General features: G+C 40.2%; 1 protein-coding gene across 1 annotated transcript in view; it reads right to left on the bottom strand.

The window, feature by feature from the left end:
* CSMD1 (CUB and Sushi multiple domains 1) overlaps positions 1–25,087 on the bottom strand; it is a gene marked incomplete at its 3' end in the record, with an annotated part of 1,748,580 nt that overhangs the window by 849,075 nt on the left and 874,418 nt on the right. Inside the window, exon 5 of the mRNA XM_082680517.1 lies at positions 4,291–4,498. Coding sequence (XP_082536643.1) covers positions 4,291–4,498 — 208 coding nt within the window. The remainder of the gene's footprint in view (positions 1–4,290; positions 4,499–25,087) is intronic.

Here is a 25,087-nt window from a genome sequence, read left to right as displayed (position 1 = left end):
TCCAGGGAGGCAGATATATAACTGTCTGCCCCACTGGTGGTACTTCTTCGAATGTTCTACCATCCATATGTCAATTTAACGTTGGTTAAATTGGGCCACGTGGGCCTTCCCTGTGGAGGCTGGTTCCTGAACAAGCGTGCAAGAGACACAAACGTGCTATGGTGAAGACAGGGGTGCATTCAGTGGGGCAAAGTAAGGGGTGCTTGCCGGGCAGAGGAGAAGGCCAGACTGGAGGGCAGGGTGGGCCAAGCTCTGAAAAGCCTTGAATGACATGCTAAGGCCTTTGGGTTTTATTCCGATGGCCCATGGCTCAGTCACTGAAGGTTTTTAAGAAACTGATGCATTTAAATAAGTTTTGGGGCATATTTTAAACGCATTTATTAGCCCTTGTTTTCTTTCCTTCTCTACCCTATACACACACTCCCTGCCATGAAATGGGGTAGATAATTATTCCCAAATATGAGTGCATGTTTTGAAGATAGCAAATGCTCTCTTCCTCGTTTCTCGTCAAGACTCTGTGATGTTCTTAGGAACATCCCTTTAACCATCATATCTTAATTTAGAAACCTTAGTAACTTAACTCTGAAATAAAATCAATTTTCTGCCTCCTTGATATTTCCGGACTTAGGAGTTAGATGCTGCGCCATCAAATCACTTCAGAAAGTAAGAACGTGTGGCTAGCTTTACTGTTAACCAGGTTTTTAACTGCAGGAAAAAACCGTAATTACTGGCCCACGTTGCAAAGACCACTAGGCATGACAGCTCTCTTTTAAAGGAGGGTATTGATAAGAGACCAACCTATCTAAAATTAGAACCTGATGAGTTAAAAACAAATTCAGCCTCATCTGATGTACACAGAGTCGATTAGGCTTAAGTGATGACACCCCGGCCACGGTTAATACATGGATAATTTTGGGACTTTACATCATCCACCGCTTTTAGACTGCCTCTGCTGTAGCCATGGCAACCCTTACATAAAACATAGCTGAGTTGGTAATTTTACTCCAAATGAAATGAAAATAAGGCTAATCCTATTATTGTTCTTAACAATTTCCCAAGTAGCTTCTTCTCAGAGTGCCCTTGCTTGTATAGTCCGTCTTTTAAAAATAGATCATTGGAAAATCATACGGGTGTGTGCACTCTCTCTACTCACAGCCGTTAGCACTGTCCTACTGCCGCTGCCGTGTAACCTTGTGCCTGAGAGGAGGTGTATCCACCTACACGGCCACTTAGTATTTTTCTTGCAATTCGGGGATGGGTAAATCTTTTAAATGTACCAGTTTAGACCATGAAACATTTCAGAGGCAGTCACTTGAAAGTTACGGTTAAATAATAGTCTTGAAGATAAGCCCTATTATGCATTTGTATAAATCTGAGAAGGTAACTCAAGTGATCCTGTTTTGTATTGTAAATGTGCCCGTGTGTGTTGCAGCACTGATTTAGGAAAACCATCTTTTCCTTTTCTGCCTCCACTGAAGAGCCTTCTGTTGAATAGGGGTCCTGTGCCATGTCAGGATCTTTCTCTTTATAATTGTGATAAACACACAGTGTCATCCCTGATATTGTCCCTGTTGTCCCTGACTTTCCTGATGCAGCGTGTGTGCTAAATGGCTTCTCAGGTGGCCCATCTCCCCTACGGTGGTGGTCTGCCCAAGGCTTTAGGATCCAAAGTGCAGTCCTGAAACAGAGAAAACGGAACTTCCTGACAGGCCATTAAGCTCAGACCTGGGTTCTTCCATTGGGGGGACGGTCTTACAGTAAAAAGGAAACATAGTTTGGGTTCAGGGGCCTGCAGATCCAGCTGCAGCTCTACCAACGCTCCCTCAGCTTTGCCATCTCTTACCCTTTGTGCCTCTCAGTCATCAGGAGAATATAATGATCAGTACAACTCTCTGTCTGATAATGGCTGTCGAAACAGAGAAATCATGATGAACCAACAGGTAACCCAGTTTATCAGACCAGAAGGCACCCAGGGTCAAAGTCCCACGGACAGCTTTTCCATCAACTACCCAATTCTTCCCAACTGCTGCTGGATCATTGATCTTGGTATCCTGGCAAATACGGGGAGATTTCAGAGGGCCGGAAAACGTCTTCCAGTCTGAATCCAAACACCAGGAAGACATAGGGCCATTTCTCTGGCTGCCATGACAATATTCTCTATGTCACGATTGTGAGTCGTTGCTATCAGGCCCCGCAGGTTGCCGTGGCCTCACCTGGCATTTCCGACAGGTGGCAATTATAGCAGATTCAAGACCCCGTCTGAGAACATTTTTCTGAGTCTGGTATTGAAGTTGGAGGGGACCCGTGTCGGGGGAAAGGACCGATGGAGATAAAACAGAGGGGAGGAGAGGACGCAAAAGAAACCAGCAGGGATGAGAAAAGAAGAAACAGGCAAAACCAAGTCAAGTAACATTGTCTCACTCCTGGGGACCGCTTACTGAAGACACGTGAACTGAAGGAGGTCTCCCTGCTCAAGGCGGTCACGTGGTGTGGGAATGCGCCATGAGGCCTCCTGCGAGGCTCTGCGCCACCGGGACTGGCATCTCTGTTCAGCATTCCTATTTTTCTTTCAGACTTGGATATGGACATCTGAGTTTCCTTTCCTACATAAACGGCATTTGTTTGGCAAAAGCCAACCTTGCCTGTGGAGTCTACATTCATCCTCCGATATGCCTACTTTTTTTTCTCTCCCCCAGCCCGACACCTCACCATCCAGGTGACGCCCCTCATGTCTAGAATCTCTCACAAATAAGGCCTTTACCATGAGTCCCTGAGTTTCTGAGAAACCGTCACCATGTAGTTTTGCATGGCAATGATTTTCTGGAAACCAAAACAAGGTGACTTTAGAGCTAGGAGGGTGTTGCATCACTGAATCTCCTACAGTGATACACAGAGAAAGGCACTCAGTAGATGTTGAATGAATTAATTCAAAAGCTCATTTAGGAGAGCCCCTTTTTATACAAGCAGTTAAATGATCTGTCCAAGGTCACAAGGAAGGTTTGGGGCAGAACTTGGAGCAAAATCCAGGACATTCAGCTTTCATTTTGGTATCTGTTTCCACTAACTCTGATGTTACAAAAAGGTAGATAGATAATAACATAAACCAATCCTTGAGTCTTTAAATTGTATAACGTGAAATAAGCAAAAGGGTAAGCTTGCCTGATCTAAAAGGATTGCTCAGATCAATGAAATGAAAAACAAAGATCACAGAGGCAGTGGTTACTTTTCTTTTAACTGAAGTAGCATTTAACATAAGAACAATAAAACTAACGAAAGGAAATGACTTAAACTATAAATATGAATCCTCTGCTTTGAGTTTTGAGTCTTGGAAAATAAAATTCAATGTTGCTAATTGGTTTAAAACGTAAAACAGTTTATGACATTTGTCAGGTTTGATATTTTTATCCTTCAGTCTCTGTACTGAAATACAGACTTAAACCTATAGAGATATTCAGAATCATTCATTTCATCTCCTCCACCAATGCATAAACAGCCAACATTTCCTCTATCCCAACTTAATTTGAACATACATATTGTCAAGTTTCCTTACCGTTCAAGACCTGAAATAGATAACAGCTGCAGTTTTTAAAATGCTAAGAAATTGAAAAAATAAAACCAAAAAAACCCAGTTCAACCCATAACAAACGACATCACTTAAAGTATACCTTAAGTCTTTAAACATTTATTCTTCGAATTCTCCCTTTTCAGTTGTCCTTATAGACACACCTAGAGCTGCTCTCACACAAGAAACACCATACACCAGAGACTGTAATGGATCTGATCAGGTTTTCTCCTGTTGCCACTAGCGCACACACCAGAGAACTGATCATCAGATGACTGGCATTATCTACGTATCAGATTAGTATTTACGGTTTGCCTGTGACCCTCATAGGTGCAGCATCTCCAGGGAGGAAAAGACATACACAATCACACATCTGCAGCAGAGGCGACAAACGGTTGGTGACGTGACATTTTTAAATCTCCACTGTCTAAAAATATCTGTTTACACTGAATCAGCTCCAGACCAAATCCAAAACTAGCTTAGCTCACTTAGCTGCCATCTTCTGTGTTGCTTTATAAGAATCCAAGATGAGACATGATACGTTCCAGTGCCCAAGGCCAGATAACATCTCCACCTCCAAATACCAGCACAAAGACATCTTAGAAACTTGGAAATCAGTCACCATATAGATGACATTTTAGCAGCCAACAGCGGAAGGCAAGGAAAGAACACAACTTTGTAAAGTCTGTTGTGGGAAGTGGGAAGGACATTTCTTGTCCAGTACTCACCATATGGAGGGCGCTTCTGTCCCGCTGATCTCTAAGAAGTCATATCCTTCTTCGAGCTGAAAGTCAGTGAAGACTAAAGCAATGGTGTCCCCGGGTTCTGCGAGGATGGTCCACGTACAGTCGGCGTTGTTCTCGTACTCTGAAGGGAAGTAGGGGCTGGAGATGCTGCCGCTCGTCCCCCGTAAGGTCCCTCCGCAGGCCCCCTCAGCTGCACAGGACAGAAACAAAGAAAGCGTACTTGAAAATGGCCTCGTACACAAGCACCTCCACAAAGTGTCACGCTCGATCAGTGACACATATTTTCTGAACCCCAAAGAGCGACACGCAACCTGACAAAGGGTTTCTCCTGGTTTGTTAGTTTAGTTCCACAGAAAGACTTCAAAAGTCTACCCATTACACCGCGTTGTTAACTGAACTGCCACTATAGAAAGAGGTGAAATTGTCATTTCTAAAATCTGGAACGTGCGGTTACTATACACCTGACATTCACAGACAGCTGAACCGTATTTTCAAAGGTTTCCTCTGCATCTTGGAAGACGGAAGTAAGTTGTGAGTCTTAACAGTATGTGGCCATCATTTCTTCCTTTTCTGAGAGCTGGCTTGAAAATACAGTGATCTTAAAAGAAGCAGTTGCCCTAATCTTTATGTCCTGTAGAGTTTGGGATGTGCACTTGGTTTTGAATTTCAGATAAGTTCTTGAATGAGATGATAATGGAGACACATCAACTCATAAAAAAGTTCTGAGTAGGAAATAGTTGCATGAAAACTTAAAATGGATTATCTTGGAAAAGTGACAAGGAAAAGGTCACTAAGATAAAATACATTTAGGATGCAAAGTAGCATTGGAATAAACATTGTTTTGAAGAGAAATGGATCCTGTAACTTTCTCCACGGAGTAAAAAATAGATGGTATTCAATTTATATAATCATCTATTACAAAATGTTATGTATGTAGTAAACTGTACATATAGGGTAGATAAATATTTGTGAAATAACATGTTTTAAGACAAGTCTGTAAATACCGTCCCTCCCTTCCTTCTTTCCTATCAGACAATTCTAGCAAACAGTATACACTTGGCCCTCTATATCTGCAGATTCAGCATCCAGATTCTACCAACAGAGGAAGAATATACAAAAAAAATTCCTAGAAAGTTCCAAAGAGCAAAACTAAAGTCTGCTGCATGCCCACAACTATTTACATAGTATTTTCATTGTTTTAGGTATTGTAAGTATTCTAGAAATCATTTGAAGGATACAGGAGGATGTATGTAGGTTATACGCAAATACGATGCCATTTTATGTAAGGGACTTGAGCATCCGAAGATTTTGTTATCTGCAGGGGAAACGGGAAGCAATCTCCTGTGGATACCAAGGGACAATTGTATTTAACAACGAGGGACATCAGCGTTACAATTAGAGTGACAGACAAAGTCAGCCTGTTACCAAGATGGGAAACTTGCCTTTGGCGGCTCGTGGGACTAGACAGAGATCACTTGGAACAGATATTTACATTGGCTACTGAATAAATAACTGCGTATATAAGCATATCACACATATATAAAAAGTTGATACACACACACATATATATATATAAACTTAAAAGTTTTCAAATCCAATGCTGTGGTTGGGTGATTACATGAAATGTATTAAATCTGACGGTGAAGACGCATACGTGGTTTGTAATTCAGCTGCCTAGCAAACAGCTCCCCTTCCCAAGTGTTAGAGGAGAAACACTCATATCAAATTATTCTGGATTTTTGAAACTGTAACCTATGCGCTGAAGCAGTTTATGATTTAAAAGACCTCGAAACAGGTGTATTTGTGTGCATAATACACTATAACCATAAAATAAGAGTGAAGAGGGTAAGAAGCATACTGGGTTCTTTGGGAAAATATCTTGGCGACCTTGACCGAACAGAGATGATACTAAACCTATCTGACAAGAGTATGTATGCACAGGTACCAAACATCAACCACGGACCTTGGCTGTAGCTCTAGGGCAGGGCCGTGGAGTTCTTCCCCTGCAGCCTTTCTCCCTCTGGTCGTTCAACTGTCGGAAGATCTGAGGACCTGTAGAAGGTGTCTACTGAGCTGGGGTGACATCGTGTTTCCAGGGACTCCAGGAAGTGGCTATATATTACCTGGTATAGGAATATTTTATCAGCGGACAGAGCTGTGCTGGTATCTGCAAGCTGATAGCAGCACTGATGTCTCAGCAACACATCTACCCTCTGTTTAAAAGGGTGGTTGAACTGGATAACCTCCAGTGTCACTTTCTTTGATCCAATGACTCTAAGAGTTTAGATACTAAGTATCTAGATTTTCCTAGGACTTCAGCTGAGGGCTTAAGCAGGTCATGGAGGACCACGCTTGGATGGCCTAGTGAGTGAGTTCTGTACTCACTAACTCCAGAGGAGCCTGGGATGCCCATCACAGGCGCAGGCAAGTGGTGCGATTTTATGGCTACTCTGTTGAGACTAGGAGTAGACTGTATGAGGAAGACAAAAAGAATAGAAAATGAAACTAAAGAGAAAGAAAATTAAAAAGTTGGTAGAGAACAAAAACTATAATTCTTCCAAGGCTGCAATCACCATTGCGTTTTCTCTGGTAGATATTGTAATGACCACAGAACATTTTTAAATGAGTTACAGTCAGAATTATGTCAGGCTAAACAGATGCAGGATGTATTATAATTCTTAATGCAGCATTTCAAATAAAATATTACAGAACACTATCAGGTAGTCTGACTGATGATACCTTCTTTGATAATTAAGCACATAAAACAAAACAAAAATAATTCATGCCACTCATTGGATAACAAATAAAAAACTGTACAGAGTGAGGTCACATGTGTATGTGTGTTTGAACATGTCTGTGTGTGTTTGAACATGTCTGTGTGTGTTTGAAAGCAACTGCAACGGTGCTTCACATGTTTTTCCAACAAAACATTTTAACAGTTTCTTCCCCAGTTTTGTAAGATAATTTGTTCTCTAAACTATAACATTTTACACATCTAAAACGTAATAGCATGTGAGGAAGGGTAACATAAGCCCCGTTTGAGTCTGGGAAATACACTCAGGAATAACCCAGAAACAGTGAGGGATGGAATGTGGTGAATAAATTCTCCGCCTTCTCTCCCCTTGGTGGGGAAATTTTAAACTGTAACTTACATGGAGTATCAAATAAGACCCAGAGAGATTTAGTACCAATGCCCACAAGACTAACCCTATTAAAGCATACCTCAATGGCATTCTTCACTTCCCAGCCTCACCTCCTCACTAGTTCACTTTGCTTCCTGAATCACCTCCCAAATACTTTAGCTGCATTAAGTCTGGACCTCAGAGTCTACTCTCGTGGGACTGAGGCTAGGAAAACAGAGGTGTCATGGGTACTTGATAGGACCACAGGGAGCCCAGATAGTTGGTTAAACGTTATTCGAGTGTGTCTGTGAGGCTGACCTGAATAGAACAAAAAGGTGGATTAAGAGAGAATTCACTCCCTTGGATTGACTGCCTTCATACATGGACTCGGGCTGGGACTTACAGCCCTGTCTCCCCTGGATCCAGCCTGTTGACTGCAAGTGTTAAGACTCCGCCTCCAAATCCAATGAGCCCAGTCCTTTCATAAATCTTTTTATATTTCTCAAAATCTCCAAAAAATAAACCCCTCAAAATCATGTATGATATTTTATTTACTTTTGTATCTCACCATATATTATTTTTAAAGTGCCCAATATAAAATACTGACGATACCTGAACTTTACGCAACTGCTGGTATCTCGATGGACCCGAGGATGAAGCTGACACTCCTATGACCTTAGCCTTGGGCTAAGGCAATGGGTTACGTCCGCTGGTCTTTACAGCGCTATGCAATAGACTCTACTGTGGTTCAAGATGTGTTTACTGATTTTGCTTTTGTTGTCATTTGTAATAGTAAGACTAGTATAGCAGCAATAGTAGTAGTGACAGTTCAGAGTTCAGAGATAAAAATCTCTCCATCTAAAGGCCCCAAGGAACACAGAGGCACAGTATCATATATCTCTGTCCTAATTTTTAACTACATCACCAATTTCCAAGGGAAAATTATGAAAATATGAGATGTCCACAATCATAAAATATTCACTCATATCTCTTTTTCAGTTATCTGCTCGGGAAATGTACATGAATGAAGACCCTGCATTTTCTAGGAGGTACCTACACCTCATTATTACAGGTGTCTCCTATAATAAAGAGTAGCAAGGAGAAAGCAAATTCCTTTTTCAAGTTATTATAAAGAGATAACACTGAGATCATGCTTCTCAACCTCTCCACCACTGACATTGGGGCCAAAGAATTTTTTGTTCTGAGAGGCTGTCCTTTGCATTGTAGAAGGTTTAGCAGTATCCTACCCTGTACCCACTAATCGCCAAGATTATCGCCCCCATTGTGACAGCCAAAAATGTCTCCAGACATTGCCAACTGTTCTCTGGGGACAGAACTGCCCCTCATTAAGAACCAATTATTTAGATGAATTTAATTAGTGCTTTTTCCAGTTCTTTTCACTGGTATTATATAGATCCTTCTAAACAAGAGGAATTAAAACCATATTAAAATGCTGTGTAGTATTCTTTCTTTGAGTCAAGATAAATCATTGATTGGATATTTGACCTATTTAAACTTATTAAAATATAGGAAGACTATAAATATTTCCCCTTAGATAATATGTTTATTTAAAGTAATTTAAAAGAATTCTAGTTACTGCAATAGTATTTGAAAATACTCTCATTCTGGTACACTTTACACAGTTTTTTGATAAATTAATTAGGAAATAGCTATTAAATGTTCCAAACTAAAATGTTATCTCTTTAGAAACACCGAAAAATCAGTATAGATATAATAAATTTATTGTTTTTATTTAACATATCTCTAACACTAGGATTCGTATTTTGATGGAAAATATGTGACAAATGTAATTTAAATTATTTTATATGACAAATTATATTTTTAAATACATAAGTTTATAATTTCTGAGATATGTTTTCACAAGGCAGGCCTCACTGGTTATAAATCAGTAACACTGCAAAAACACAGTTAAACTAAACAATTTAACACTTTTTCTCTAATTATTCATAAATAAAATACTAAAATCAAATGCTTTACTTGAAAATTAGATATAGAGGTTTCAAAACTAGAGATCATTAGCTAGATTTATATATATATATATATATATATATAACATATATATTACACATAATGGCCACAGACCTTTGGAATCATCTCTTAATGCTGTTTACACACACACACATACACTTACAAGCACACACACAATAGTACTGAAAACTAAACGATCTTCTTACTCTCATCTTTTCTCTGGAAATCTGTTTCACTCAAATTAACCAGACTGATCCTTTTAAAATTTAACTTGAATCTTAAAAATTTCCACTCAAAACTGTTAAACTTTCCCTATCCCCACTCGGAATAAAATCAAACCCGACCAGGACCTGAGAAGCCCTAGGTGATCTGACCCAATGCCCCCATCTCACGCCCACGTTGCCTGGCCTCTGTCCACCCCACCTCTCCTCATCCCCCTCTAACCATAGCCTGCTGGGACCACAGCCAAGTGCGTCCCTGCCCCAGGGTCTCTGCACTCACCGTCCTGCCTTCCGGTCTGTTCATTAGTCCCCTTCCTGGGTCCACCTTCTCTGACAGCTGTGTATGAACTGGCATCTACTTTGGACCATTCCCTGTGTCTTCATTCTGCTCTGTTACGTCTCAGCACTTTGCTAAGGGCGAAGCATTGAACCATAAGCTTTACGAGCTTGCCTTTGCACAGGTCTGCTATTCCTAGTAGGCGGCCTGCAGCCCAGTAAAATTCCCCGCCCCCCCCGCCCCCGCCCCGGCCTCATTGTGTGAATGACTCAGCATTTCCTACATATACCAGTTACCTGGAGCCTATACTCAGTCACCTTCAGTAGGAAAAATGGGACTACAGTAATATATATTTCTGGGCCTAAGCATGGCATCAAACTATATCATTTCTGAGAGTAGAAATAGAAAAGTTAATTTATGTATAGAAATAGGAGGCATTTTCAAGCATGAAGTTTAAAAAAATAATACTCTACTAAAAACAACAGCAAGCCTCTAAGCAGAGAGGTATTTCAGACGAAAATTAATTGCCAAGAAGAAGGTTTCATCATGGTAGCAGGTCCAGGAGGGGTTTAGCTGACGGCTTGTTTTGCTTTGTTCTCATCAAGTAGCTAAGCCACAAGTCCAGAAATATTATTTTTATTCTCAGCAGAGCAGTGGGGAAATTTCTAGAAGAATTAAAACCAAGGCAGGCAGAGAAAGCAAAATAATCAGAGCAAAACATTAAGGGAGATTATGAACAATCTTCCCGGAAACTGAAGAATTATTTCAAGCTCCGTAAGCATCTGATGTAAACTTAAAAACCACATATAAAAAGTAAAATGTATTAAAAAAAATAAGTAACCATTAAAAATAAATAATTCTGACCAATATTTAAATAATATAGTTATATGAACATAATGTAAGCTTCTTTTATCCCTGGATGTTCACAGCAGTACAAATGTATCAAAAATTTTACTTGAACATTAATTTTGCTATATCCAGAGCAATGTTTTGTCTGGAAGCTGAAAAACTGGGGGGAATCTAATTAAGTAAATGCTATTTAGAATTCCATCATCTCCCCCCATACACCTTTTTTTTACACATTGCGCAGAAAGAAAATGAAGATAGGTTCGAAACTGCCAAGTAAATACTTGACTGTAAAAATTAGCACACAAAATACTTCTTAATAAAATGATGCATACAGGCCTTCCCTGGTGGCGCAGTGGTTGAGAGTCCGCCTGCCGATGCAGGGGACACGGGTTCGTGCCCCGGTTCGGGAGGATCCCACGTGCCGCGGAGCGGCTGTGCCCGTGAGCCATGGCCGCTGAGCCTGCGCGTCCGGAGCCTGTGCTCCGCAACGGGAGAGGCCACAACAGTGAGAGGCCCGCGTACCGCAAAAAAAAAAAAAAAAAAAAAAAAAAAAAAAATGATGCATATAATATTGAGTCACTTCACTCTATATTTTAAAAACTGTGCTCCTAGGACATCCACATGTAGGAGTCACAGGTTACAAGTAGCAAATAAAGTCAAGTGGTTGGGCTTTGCTCCCACACCAAATGTCTATCAGAGCAATTATTTCTTTAAGTTCGTGTCCTATATTGAATTTTCAAAAAATCTTACATTTGGAAAAAAAAAACATTCTACAGCTTAAAGGAGTCTGAATGCCATCAAGTTAATCCACGAAGCAGATAAGGTTTTTAATAAAAGATGTGTTTGAACCTACTGATTTCTGTAAGTGGGGAAAATAATTCTAACTGTAAGCAGAAATCAGAGTGCACTATTTCCCCTAAGGAATTTCAAAACATTAAAAAATTTTCATCCTAAACTGTAAAATTATTATAAGTGTTGCCTGGGTATAAATGCTGCTAGGAATGTATCTTAAGGGCATGATTCAAAATAGAGAATAAAACATTATTTAGAGACATACTTTGCCATATTTATCATAAAGAAAAATTGAAACCAACTAAATGTTTAACAACAGATAAATCATTAAATAAAGTATGTTGCACCCGAACCAAACCATGCAGTGTTTACCGAGCGTTTGTAACATTGCTTCAACAAATTCCTGACCTAGAATATTGAATTTATAAAATGCAGGGTATACAGTGGGTTGTATAGTTTCTTCTCAATTTTAAAATTTGTATGAAAAGCATCCAGGAAAGAAAAAAGAAACGCACACACACTTTATAATGTTCAATGTCTAATACTAGGCAATAGTCTCTAATATACCTTCCCTAGGGCTGTGTAGAATATTGGTACCTACAAGTCAGACTGTCTGGGTTTGAATCCAGGTTTTCCCACTTTTGTGTCACAAGTTCTCCTCTCTGGGCCTCAGTTTGGTTATTTATAAATGAAGATAATAATGGCATCTATTCACAGGGTGGTTGGGAAGGTTAGACAGATCAATAGCTGTAAAGTGCTCAGAACAATACTAAGAACTCAGTAAAAATATTATTTTTTCCTCCCATCTGGCATGCAGTGATCACTCAATGATAGTTTATTTAATTATTTTGACCATTGTATCACTGCTTTGAGTAAAACTGCCCTTCCAAGTCTACACACTGTTTTCACCAGGAGTTTAGCAGCTGCTTCAGAAGGAGGGGAGAGTCACACAGAGCCCAGTCACCAGGAGGCAGCCTCCTTCCCCAGGTTTCCACTCCTCCTGGGGCTGGAATGAAAGGGGGCCCAGATCTTTTGCTTCTGTTCTTGTAGCCTCACCACCACCTACGTCACACCTGAGACCATCAGGAGATTAACCTCTTACATCCTTCATCCTTAGGTACTGAAGACACTGGAAGGAATGCTGGTCTCCTAGGTCACCCCTCATCCCCTCAGACCCTCATTCGCTCAAAGTTCTACAAAGCTCACGTGTCTGACCCCGACCTCTCCCAAGCTCTTAAAACCCTTCTGCTAGGTCCTCTGAAACTCAAGGTCAACTATCAGGAAAACTTCCTGCATCTCAGCCACTTCTGAGGTATCCCCTCACTTCTTCCTCATGGAAGCCGGCTGTCTTCTGAGAACGTTGCATCATGAAATCCTCCCCAAGGTCAATGTTCAGCATCCGTAGCCCAAGTACCACTGTCCCTAGAGCTGGACGACATGCCCACCAACATGCATCTCATTACGACTTCTGGACCACGTTTGTTCTTTCCCCAGCGTGGAGTCTCTCGTCCTCAGAATCCAACACCTTCTTCCCTGGAGTCATCTACAACATCCCCTGGGCAGCCCCACTAGTCCTTGCAGATGTTTACTTCTGGCTCAGTTTCTCCAGCTCTACATTTGTCTTGATTCTTGCTGATTTCAGTATCGAGTTAGATCATCTTCTGAATATTGGCCTCTCAGTTCATTAGGCTCCTCTTCCAAAAACCTAACCCCACACAGTCATTCATTCCCACCATCACCCTTCATCTTCTCAATACCAATAAATGATCATTTTCCAGAGCTGCAAGGTGGGGTGTCCCATTCTCAGACCTCCACTTTCTATATTTCCAGGTCACTGCCTCAAATACCTTAACTTCAATATTTCTTTGACACCGATAGACCTACAGTTCCCTGATCTTGACATTTTTTCACTTCCTTCCCCTCAGGCCCCTCATGTCCCCATTTCTCCCCTTGCCATCCTCAGATTTCATGGCCATCATTTCAGTCATTGCCTTGGGTCTGCCGTAACTCCACTGTCAACACCTTAGACTCAAATCAGGGCAAATCCACATTTTCTCCCTTGGTAAACATGGCTGGAGAAAAACCCAAAACAAAAATACACTAATGGGTCTAACTTTAAATTAAGGACCACATCCAAGTTGGCTTTCAATGATGACATTCCTACTTTGTACCCTTCATCCATTCAGTCCTCTTTCAGGGGGAATGACCATTTTGTACCCTCTTCCTCATTCACCTGCCAGCATCTCCTACCACATCCTTAATACTACATGGTGATTTTGTTTCCTATTTCCCTAAGAAAACAGAAGCAATCAAAAGAGACATTTTACAATCTATTGACACCATATTTGATCACCTATCTGCTTTTCTGCTCATAAAATTTCCTTCCTATATGAATGGTAAACGCTCTTAACCTAGGGTTAATGCTGTCTGTGCTCTTGCTTTCATCCCTGAACAAGTTTCTAAGCCAAACCTCCCAACAAATGATCATTTACCCTTTTTATTGGAGAACTGCTCTCAGCATACAAACATGTTACAATTTTCCCCATTCAAAAAACGTTTTTTAAAAAGCAACTATCTTTTGATTCCACATCTATTTTCCAGACTCCATATCTACCTTTAACTTTATTTATAAAAATCCCTCTCCCAGCAACACATCTCAAGAAATGTATATAATTGCAATCTTTAATCTCTTCCCATCCTCTACTGAACCCACTTGAGTCAGGATTTTGTCCTCAGCGGTCCACAAGAACTGCTCTTCTCACGTCAGCCACACCAACAAATCCAATGGTCAGTCCTCAGTTCTTATCTTATACAAGCACTCAACAACATCCCACAGTTATCCATCTCCACCTCCTTGAAGGATTTTTCTCAATATACTTTTAAAACTTTCTTTTATCTTGAAATAATTGCAAATTCATAAGAAGTTGCAAAAATAGTCCAGGGTGATTCTGTGTACCCATCTTCCATTTTCCACCAATGATTACATCATACAAAGGTATAGTATAGCAACAAGATAAAAAAAAATGACACTAGTACAACATGTACATATGCTTTTATTCACTACGACTTTATATACTACACACGTGGATGCCTCTAATCTTATTGACCATTTCTTCTCAATCTCCTCATTATTTTGATTCCATCTCCCAATCCTTAGTGTAGTGCCCAGTATTCAGTATTTGGACCTCTTTTCTTCCTAACTGCATTTACTACCTGGGTGATCTCATCTAGTTTCAGTTATGTGGATGTAAATACGGTACATATGTCGACAGTTCTCAAATTTGTAGTTCAATTCCAGATCTCTCTTGAATTTCAGTTTTTGTATCCACCTGCCAACCTGGCATATCCATATGGATGTCTAAATAGCATTCCAGACTTACCAACCCCCAAATCATATTCTTGACCTTTCCTTTTCCAAATCTGAAATTCCCTTTCTCCCTTTCAGTAAATGGGAACCCCATTCTTCCAGTGGCTTAGATAAAAATGGTGTCATCCATGGCTCTCCTATTTCTCTCATATCCTGTAACCACTGCATCGTAAAATTCTACTGGCTCTTTCTTTAAACCGTATTCTTTTTTGTTTGTTTGTTTGTTTTGTTTTTATAGCAGCTTTATTCATAATTGTTAAAACTTCGAAGCGACCAAGATGTCCTTCAATAGATTAATGGATAAACAAACTCTGTTGCATTTATATAATGGGATATTATTCCGAAAACTAAGGAATTGAACTACCAAACTATAAAAAGACATGGAATAGCCTTAAATGCATATTGCGAAGAGAAAGAAGCCAGTCTGAAAAGGCTGCATACTGTATGGCTTCAACTATATGACATTCTGAAAAGGTAAAACTCTAGAGACAGCAAAATGATCAGGGGTTACCAGGGTATCTGGTGGAGGGAGAGGTGAACAGGTGGAACACAGAAGATTTTAAGGGCAGTGAAGCCATTCTACATGATACTGTAATGGTGGATATATGGCATTATGCATTTGTCAAAGTGTATCGATATCATTTCATCAGTTGTAACAAAGGTACCACACTAATGTAAGATATGAAGAATAGGAGAGACTGTGCAGGGGGCAGAGGAATTAGTATATAGGAACGCTCTCTAGTTCCTGCTCAAGTTTTCTGTCATCTTAAAACTGCTCGAAAAAATGAAGTCCGTAAGTTTTTTTTTTTTAATGCAATGATAAAGAATAAGAATGATAGGATAAAGAGTGCCCTGGGTCAGAGGTGGGAGGGAATCTACTGTCCAGTAGGTCTTCAGAGAAGTCTCTCGGAAAAGGTGACCCTTCTAAGCTGTATTCTTAACCCAAATGCATTGCGCAGCTTTCCCTGCTCCTACTGTCTCTCAACATGACATCATCCCTCCCCTTGAAGACTGCAGTGGCTTCCTAACAGGTTTTCCCACTTTGCCCTTCCCACCATATATTCTTTGCTCAACAGAGCAGCCAGCGTAAGGCTCTTACGTTCAAGATGAGATGATGCCACTTCTCTTGTCAAAACCCTCCCGTGTCTTCCCGCGTTGCTCAGAATAGAAGCTAAAGTCTGTATGACGGTCCACGGGGCTCCCAGGATCTCTCAACGCCCATCTTCTCTGACCGTTTCTCCCAGATCCACACCACTGTCCAGTCTGCTCCACCGTACTGGCTGCTGCATTATTCTCCACTCACCCTGGGGTCACTCAGGATCAAAACCCTGGCTGATTCCTTGATCTGGACCACGCTCTTGACATTCTCATACAGTTTAATCTCTCACCTCTCCGAGGGGTCCAAATAATGCTGGTTTGGCCAAAGGTAGTGGTTTCCCAGGACATGGGGCTTCCGGCACTAAAACCAGGACAGTCCAGGGCAAACCAAGCAACTGGTCACCACAGCTCAATCAAATGTCACTGTCTTAGTGAGAGCGTCTGTGAACACGTACTACGATTGGATGTGTGACATATTTGTTTTTACTCATTGTTTTTCGATTTATGTGGTCTACCTCTACCCATTAAGATATTCTCACGGCAGTTGGCATTTTTCTAGTTTTGTTCGCTTTGTAGCCCCAGCGAAGAACTAATGTAAGCAAACTACAGCCTGTGGGCTACATACAGCCCAGTATCTGTTATTGTAAATAGAGTTTTACTGGAAACAGCCATGCCTATTTGTTTAGGTAGCGTCTATGGAGACTTTTGCTCTAAAATGACTGACTACAGTAGCGGAAACAGAGACCATATGGCTTGAAACACATAAAATATTTGCTATCAGGCCCTTGACAGAAAAAGTCTAGTGACCCGACTGTTAAATGTATCTGACATCTTGTCTCTCCTGGATAAACGTTTCTTGAAAGAACAAATGAACAAATACAAATAGACAGCAGATATATTCTACTGGCAATTAAAAAAAAAAAGCAACTTTGGGGCATCATTTTAATGCTAGTAAATTCTCAGCAACTTAAAAGGAAATACTAACATCAAAACCAAGAGTAATTGTAGTGAAAATACTTGTGGCATGGAAATTTGTTCAGCAAATTTGCAAAGCATAAATAACATTCTGAGAATTCTATCCTTAGGAAATAATCAAACAAGAAACAAAAGCAATGTTATATGTACAGAGACACTAATTATAGCATTATGTGTAGAAGCAAACACTGGAAACAATCATTATGTTCAATTATGGGGAGAGAGAGAACTATTCCTTTGTATAATATTGAGGATATTGAGAAGAAAATGCTGTCAGTTAAAACTGAAATGTTTATGATTTAATACCAATCTTAAAAAGAGAAAACAATGCACTATGCTCTCTGACTTTAGTCTCTAAGAGCTTTTCAGAGGATGAACTGGCCTCCTTCGGTCTCCATTTCTGTTCCATTCTAGCTCTTCAATGATAATGATTTCAATAATAATAGCTATTATTGGTATTAAGTACTTCAAGCATCTCATTTAAACTTTACCAGTCCCATGAAATTAAAAGTAGTTTTAATCCAGCTATATATGTACAATCCAAACGGAATCACTTTGCTCTGCACTTGAAAGTAACACAACATTGTCAATCAACTATACTTCAATTATAAAAAAAAAAAAGTAGCATTAATCCAATTCAACAGATTCAGAACCAGAGGTTTTGCAGACAGCTTGTCCATGGTGTTGAGCTAGTAAGTAAGAAATGATCTTGAATGACCAAGACCTTGAATGACCGAGTCCTCGCTATTAAACACTTCCATCACTGCCTGTCCCAATGAATGGCATTTAATTGGACGTGTGTTTTTTTGGGCACTAGACAACTTCAGCCCTGCAACCTAATACGGTACTTACATGGAAAAACAAATCATGGAAAAATACTGTAAATTGATCCACAAAATGATTTGTATACAGGCACTTATGACTATGCTTTAAACCAGTTCCAAGATTGTATTTAATGAGATAATATATATTTAAAAAAAGAGTGCTTATCAGAAAGCCTTGTATCACAGTGAAATGCAAACCATGTAGACCAGATTTACTCTAATAATGTTGACATATGTTATTGATATTTTTTTTCAATTTTGGTAAGACTTAGAGTTGGTTATTACACCGTATGCAAGAAAAGTGCTGAAAACTCAATTGCCTAAAGCCATTCAAACTTTATTTAGATCTGAGTTTCTTATATGAAGACTACCTCATTCAATCTTACTTTGCAATGCTTGGTCCTGACAAGAAAGATCATCTGATATTCATTTTACAACGTTACCTCTGTAACATAACTGATGAAAACCCAGCTGTGTTTTAAATATCACAGAATTGATCGGTACCCGCAAAAAGCATGACTTCTCTCCCTTCTCCTCCCCTCCAGCTACATGTTCTCCCAGCATTTGTCTTCCCCATCATCACTAGTGGCAGAATGTCTGCGATTAAACACCCTGAGTGACATTTCGTAAAGCGCTGGCCAGTGCCACGTTGTCATCTCCAGTCACCTTATGTAAGGCTTATCAGTTAAAGAAACTTGCAGCTTCAGGCACTGACATCCCTTGTTTAGCATGTTTTATTAAAGGTATTGCCGACACTGCTCCTGGTACTATACTTGGTGGCATGTTTGCATGCTCTCAGTCATCCTTCCGAGGAAATACAACTGTCCTGAAATGCATAAAATCCATCAACTCTTCAAAAAAAGCAAAACAGCTGCCGTATCCTACACTCTTTAAAACTCTCAAGTAACAGTGACACTGTGTTTTGACACTTTTAGGTGAATATTTATCTTAAATGCTTTTGTTGAGACAGAGAGAAACAAGGTCAGAGTCTTGGTGAGTAAGCAGTTTTAGTCCCTGATCATAACTCACTTATGGTTATTCTTCAGTGGTTTACAGATCACGCTTCTCAACAGAACAAAAGGAAAAAACAAAAACACCTCTCCTTACCCACGCCAAGCAGAAGACACAACGTGAGAATGGCCTTTACCACCTACTGTGTCTGCAGCCCTGGACAGGATCCCTCACATCTCAGGGAGTTAGATCCCTCATCTGCAAACTCTCAGTATCAATATTAACCTTGAACACTTTTGGACAAGAAAACATAAACGAATGTATGCCAAGTTTATAACGCAACACCTGCCGCAGAGATCTGGTCTAAATAAAATGCTTAGCCATGCTATTTCTACTTCCCCCTGGCTTTCCTTCTTTAGTAATTCATAGTGGTTGAAAAAGATTCTGTTGGCCAAAAACGGAAAACAGGGAGGGAAGAGTTACTGGCCAATCACGTCTCAGGTAGCTTCTATCTGGTCTCAAGGGCCTCCTAACACCACTCTGCCTGGAACCAGTACCCTGCAGGTTCACGGAGCCCAGATGCCAGCAGCATCCTTCAGGCCTCACCTTTCTGCCCCCACATGAGAATTCCTGCGAGGACAAATTGGAGGTAGGGAAGGATTTAGGGTTGCGACAGAGAAAGAGGAAAGAGGACCAACTTCATGCAAAGAGAAGCCTTCCCCAGAGAAGGAAGACCATCCGACTGGGGCAAATGGATCCCTGCTTGCCTCCTGTGCTCCAAGATTGACTTACTCTACAAAGAAACAGCTGCAGCAAGTCATATGTTAGCCTTTAAAATATAATAAGAAAGATCCTACTGCCAAACAGCTCTCTTTGGGCTCAAGGCTCTCTTGAGCTGGGTTTATACATCATGTTGTTCATCTGAAAGCCCTGAGGCTGTGGCTGGTGGTAGCTCCCATCAAGCCCACAGAAAACAGTTTTAGCTGGTGCTTGCTTTGAACCACAGGCTTCTGCAGAAAATACTGAGACTGGCAGTCACTCTTCCCTGCTGGCATCTTACTGCCCTTATATTTCTCTTTTTAGGCTCGTAATCTCTGAAGCGCCTGCAGGTCTGCCAGACACCTTCTCCTGCATTGCCCAAGGAGCAGGTGGAGAAACGGGAGGATGCTAGAGACCACCAACTTCCATCTCCCCCGGAGAAAACCAAGGCACACGCTTCATTCTCAGAAGAAGGACATCCCCAGACAAGCCGTGTTCTCTCCACCCCTTCCCAGATTCCTCAGGGCTCAAGCACCAATCCCTCGAGAAGAAAATGTTTGTCTGTCTAATCCAACTTCAAATATTTGTTCCCCAATGAAAATGTAAGTTCCTTCTTTAAAGGAACCTATTTTTTTATTCTCATAAATTAAAAGGGAAAGAGCCGGGCACTGCAGTGCCCAATGGCATAAGACACCAGGCCCAGATTCCAACTCTCCCATTCACTACTGTGTGACCTCAGAAAAGTCACCTCACGTCTCTGTGCCCGAGTCTCTCTGACTGAAAAGCAGGATCAACGATAATACAAAACTTGCGGGGTTATTGTGAAAGTTAAACACAAGAATATTTGTAAAGCATGTAAATGATGTCTGACATTTGGTCATTGCTACAGGTTTAACTGTTATTATCACCGCACCTTTTTCTTAAAAATCTACAATTTGAGTGACCAAGCTGAAATGTCTATCATTAGATAACAGATGCTCCTCCATGTGTTCCTTATTAAAAATACGTTGAGTTTGATTGATTGATCCCTTAAGAAAAAGGTTGATTGATTAGTCGCTTAAGGAAAAGGAATCTAGAAATAATCTCCAGCTGACTATTGCCAAATCTACATTTTCGATACTGTCATACTATTTATATGCATATGTGTATCTACACGCACGCTGTATACGTGGCTTTTGTTTCCTTATTGCAGCCCAAGTAGTGACACATAAAACACAATGACCTGTCCTGACACGGACTCACCCTTTAGTAGGCACTTAACTGGCTCTTTGTCTGAGTCTCTATTCATTCAGTTTCTCTTCTTAAATCAGCCTGGTAGTTGTTGTTTTGTTTTGTTTTGTTTTCCCCAAAGAATTTCAGTAATGCAGAAAAGCCATTTGTTTAAGAGCTACTAGCGCTGAGATCCTATAATCTATTTGTCTCCAATCACTTAAATCTGAATTTGCTTTCAAAACTGGAGCGGGGAGAAGATAGAAACAGTAATTACAACAGCTAATACATATAGAACTTCACTGTGTCGAGTTCTCTGTTAAGGATGTTATCTGGATTATCTCATTTAATCTTTACAACAGACCTGTGAAATAGGTACTATTACACAGGTAGGAAAATTGACGACAGAGAGAGAAAATAACACTGCACAGCCCATAAGCATCATGCTAGATCACCTGTGCTTTATTCACCTTCTTTATGTGTTAAAGACTTTGCAGGATGTTTTGCATATGTCATTTCCCTTAATCCTCATACTAACACTGAGAATATCAATCTTTTCAAAACATTTGCTTTTCTATTGACGATACTGTGTAGAAATTGGGTGTGTGGTCTCTGTAGCTAGGTTGCTGTACGAACATCTTACCGTAGTATATGTAGTAGTTTATAGATGGAAAATAAGTGTGAGAGAGGAATCCAATGTACTTACAGTAGCATAGACCATAACTGCTAGGTCCCAGAATTGAACCTAGTTTATTTTCTCCCTAGAATCACTCTTATTTTTATTCTTTTATACATCTGGAGCCATACACGCACAAAGCTATTTCCAATTCTTTGCCAACTCCACTATATAGCTAATTAGCCTCTTCTTCAAAGTTTCCCATAACCTTCGTTCATTAGATCCCAATATCATCTCTTCCCAAAGTAAGATAGTATCTGAAACGAGATTCCTTTTGAGAAATCTTTTTGGATTACTGGAGAGCTAGGCTCACCGTGATCTTCTGCTTAAAAGTAAAAGTAAAACTAGGCTTCTCCTTTCCGATACCATTCAGCTCAAATCTGTTTCAGCAATTGCCGAGAAGTTAAAGGGGAGAATTCCAATCAGAGAATGGCATACATGTGTGTATTTCAGACCCATTTTCTTATGAGTCCTTATCATAAAACTACAACTGTATACTGAACCCTACATCATAAGTGAAAGTGACATGTACTCACAGCACCAGAACTCTGCATACATTAACGATTGTTGTGGATAGAAAAAAAGAAAACTAAAATTCTTCTGCTTGCTAAGTCTGAACTGTCTGAAACAGTAGATACTAGCATACATAGCTAATGAGAACATGCGGCTAGTTCACCTTGAGAAATGATTTAACTGTGAAATACACGTCAGGTTTTAAAGACTCAGGGAAAAGTGCAAACTACTTCATTAATATTAATAATACTGATTATGTGTAGAAATGGTCATCTTTGGACTATGCTGGGTTAAGAAAATGCATTCTTAAAATTAAATGCACCTGTTTCTTTTTACTTTATCGATGTAGTTATTAGGAAATTTTAATTACATAATTGGCTCCCACTTGTGGGTTGCGTTATATTTCTAGCGAACGGCACTGATCTAAATACTGAGGACCTGGGAGTTTTTCTTGGTTAGGCGTGTGGCAGTTGGACAGCCCCGAGGCCCTGGCTGAATGATGACGGTCACTGCCCCCCACCAGCTCCATCACACAGAAGAAGGATGCTCTGGGCTACAACCTAGCTAATTCCGAACATCTTTGGCTTTTCCCCATGCTGTATGTTATCCTTCTACTCTTATGAATATAGTATCTTCCCTCAAATAATGTTTCACTTGTGGATGCTTTTTTAAAGACCTGTTTTTTTTTTTCTCTCTCTTTTTTGACATATGCCTGGAAAACTTATTACTTTTCTAGTTTGGAATATTTCTTTTCAAGCAGAAGCCAATAATATGCTTAAAATAATGAAACGATGCTTTAACAATTCTGGGAGGAAATGGTTTCCACGTATAATTTGATACTCAGCTAGACTGTCCATCAGTACGGATGCAGACAGGGACTATTTGCAGGCATGCTAAAGCTCAAAGGGTTTTCCTCCAAAGCAACCTTTCTCAGGAAACTGTCTGAGATGAAACAAAGAGAAAAGAAGACAGGATTTACAAAATAGTGAACAGGTTGAGTGGAACAGGGAAGAAGTGTCAGAAACACTGCCTTATAACAGACCTACAAGCCAGTGCTGGACCCTCTGAGGGAACAGGGAGGGGGAAGTGATGGATTTGGGGAAATGAGGGCAAAAGGGGTACAGACAAGGGGACAAAGGTACAATATGCTGAGACTGGTGATGACCGAGACTTCAGGAACCGCAGAAGACGAGTGTATGCAAAATACGATGCAATCTGGTTTACGTTAGAGAACTGTCAGTGACCTTCAGGAAGAAGAACAGAGTTCATTCCCAGCAATAATTCAAATAAGTGTAAAGTAGAAGATATCTGGATTACTGGGATGAAACATAAGTTTTATAAATCAACAAGGGGAAAAAAAATAATTCAAAAATTTAGGACAAATAGAAGGCAGTCACGGCAACAGGCCAGCCATTTACCAAATCTGCTTTTTCTTCTGCCTTGTCGTTCGAGCTTTCCTTGCAGTTAAGGACGCCCACACGACTGAGTCTAACCAGTGCAATATACGTGTGGGAGGCCTGCCCATAACAACCCCAGGCTCCTTCCTCCCTCTGCCAATGGATGGAGACAGAGCTGCCAACCCTGACTGAAAGCCAGACACAAAAGTCCCCAAATCACCGCTCAATCAAAACCAACCCCAGTCAGAAATGCGCATTTGGGGTTTAACACGCAGAGCAGACAATAGTAACACTGGAGCCTGCTAATGTTACATTAACTAAACAAGCAGAACGAGAAAGTCTTGGTCCAAATGTGGGGGAAAAAGGTAATTGTGGCATTATTATGAATAACTGAGGCTAAGAAAGAACTCATCTGATCTGAACTCTCTTTGAGTGGCACAGGGATGATGATGTTGGAACAGTATGCACGCAGTTGTAATAACACGAATGTTGTTTATTGCTATCCAGCCTTCAGACAAATTAAGAAGGACTTAATTACGAGCATAGAATAAAACGTACATGTTCACAACTCTGATACTGCAAAAGTGCTATTACAGCTGAGAGCACATAGAGGAAGGAAAGTATTAGAACATTTACTGGAAAGAGCAGAGGCAGTGATAGTCACACCTTATACAGTGGACAGGCGAAAGATGCTGTCAAAAATGAAAGAAATAAGGTATAAACGGTCAAGTGCATTATTCAGATTTATAATGTTTAGAAATCTAAATTAAATTGGAAGAAACAAGACATGGTGAATGGAGTGATAAAATTACAGTAACACTCATTGCAAGATGTCCATTTAAAAAGTTTTAACTTGATAAAGCAAGAAAGAACAGTATAAGCATATATACGATAATGACAAAAACGGTTAAATTTTATTGAAATGTCTACAGCCTAAGGATGCTCCTTTTCACTATAATCCCTTCAGTATTATTAAATTTTTAAATTATGTACAAATGCTACTTAATCAAATTTAGTAAGAGTAGAATGATAAAATCAGAAGGACAGCTGTCTTGCTACAAAGTTCAAGTCATAAACCAACATATGTCAACACAATTGAAGCTTTAGTTCCTTACCTTCAAAACAAGACTACTATTACTTGCCCTGCATACATCTCAAGGTGATCTGAGGTATACACAGGATCATACATTTGTGGGTTTCCGCATATTTACAAATTGACATTGCATACATATAATTTTTAGATGCCTTTCTACCGTAGTTCACATGAGTCGTGCACATAACGTTAATACAGGCTAATCTATGAAGCGTAGAATATACAAAAATAAGTTATTTAGGACAGCCTGTGAATGGGAATGTCCAGAGCTATGACTTTAGGGATCTCAGCTCTGCAGTAGCTGCTAAGAATTATTTTCTGAAGCATACTTGGCAAATACAAAGTGCTCCATCACTGAAAGAATTAAGGCACATCAGAAGGTAATGTTTGGGGAAGGGGGAGCAGGCATCTCTGGCTGAGAAGACTAGTGTTTGCTTAGAGCTGGCTTATTTCAGGCGGCATATGCCTGATGCAACCACCCTATCATCTTTCCAGAGCGTAAAGGAGCCTAGCCTTTTCCAGGACCAGAGATATAGCTCATGTCCTCAAACGTATATACATTTCCTATGTGATTATATCCATGGAATAAGACAGTTGACGTAAGATCACACTAATGCTTTCAACAACGAGATCCAGAATTGGAGAGCTGCAGTGGACGGAAATGCTC

The sequence above is a fragment of the Grampus griseus genome, assembly GCF_964374135.1.
Source record: "Grampus griseus genome assembly, chromosome: 21".
NCBI classification, from domain to species: domain Eukaryota; kingdom Metazoa; phylum Chordata; class Mammalia; order Artiodactyla; family Delphinidae; genus Grampus; species Grampus griseus.
This window is presented reverse-complemented; position numbering and strand designations above follow the sequence as displayed.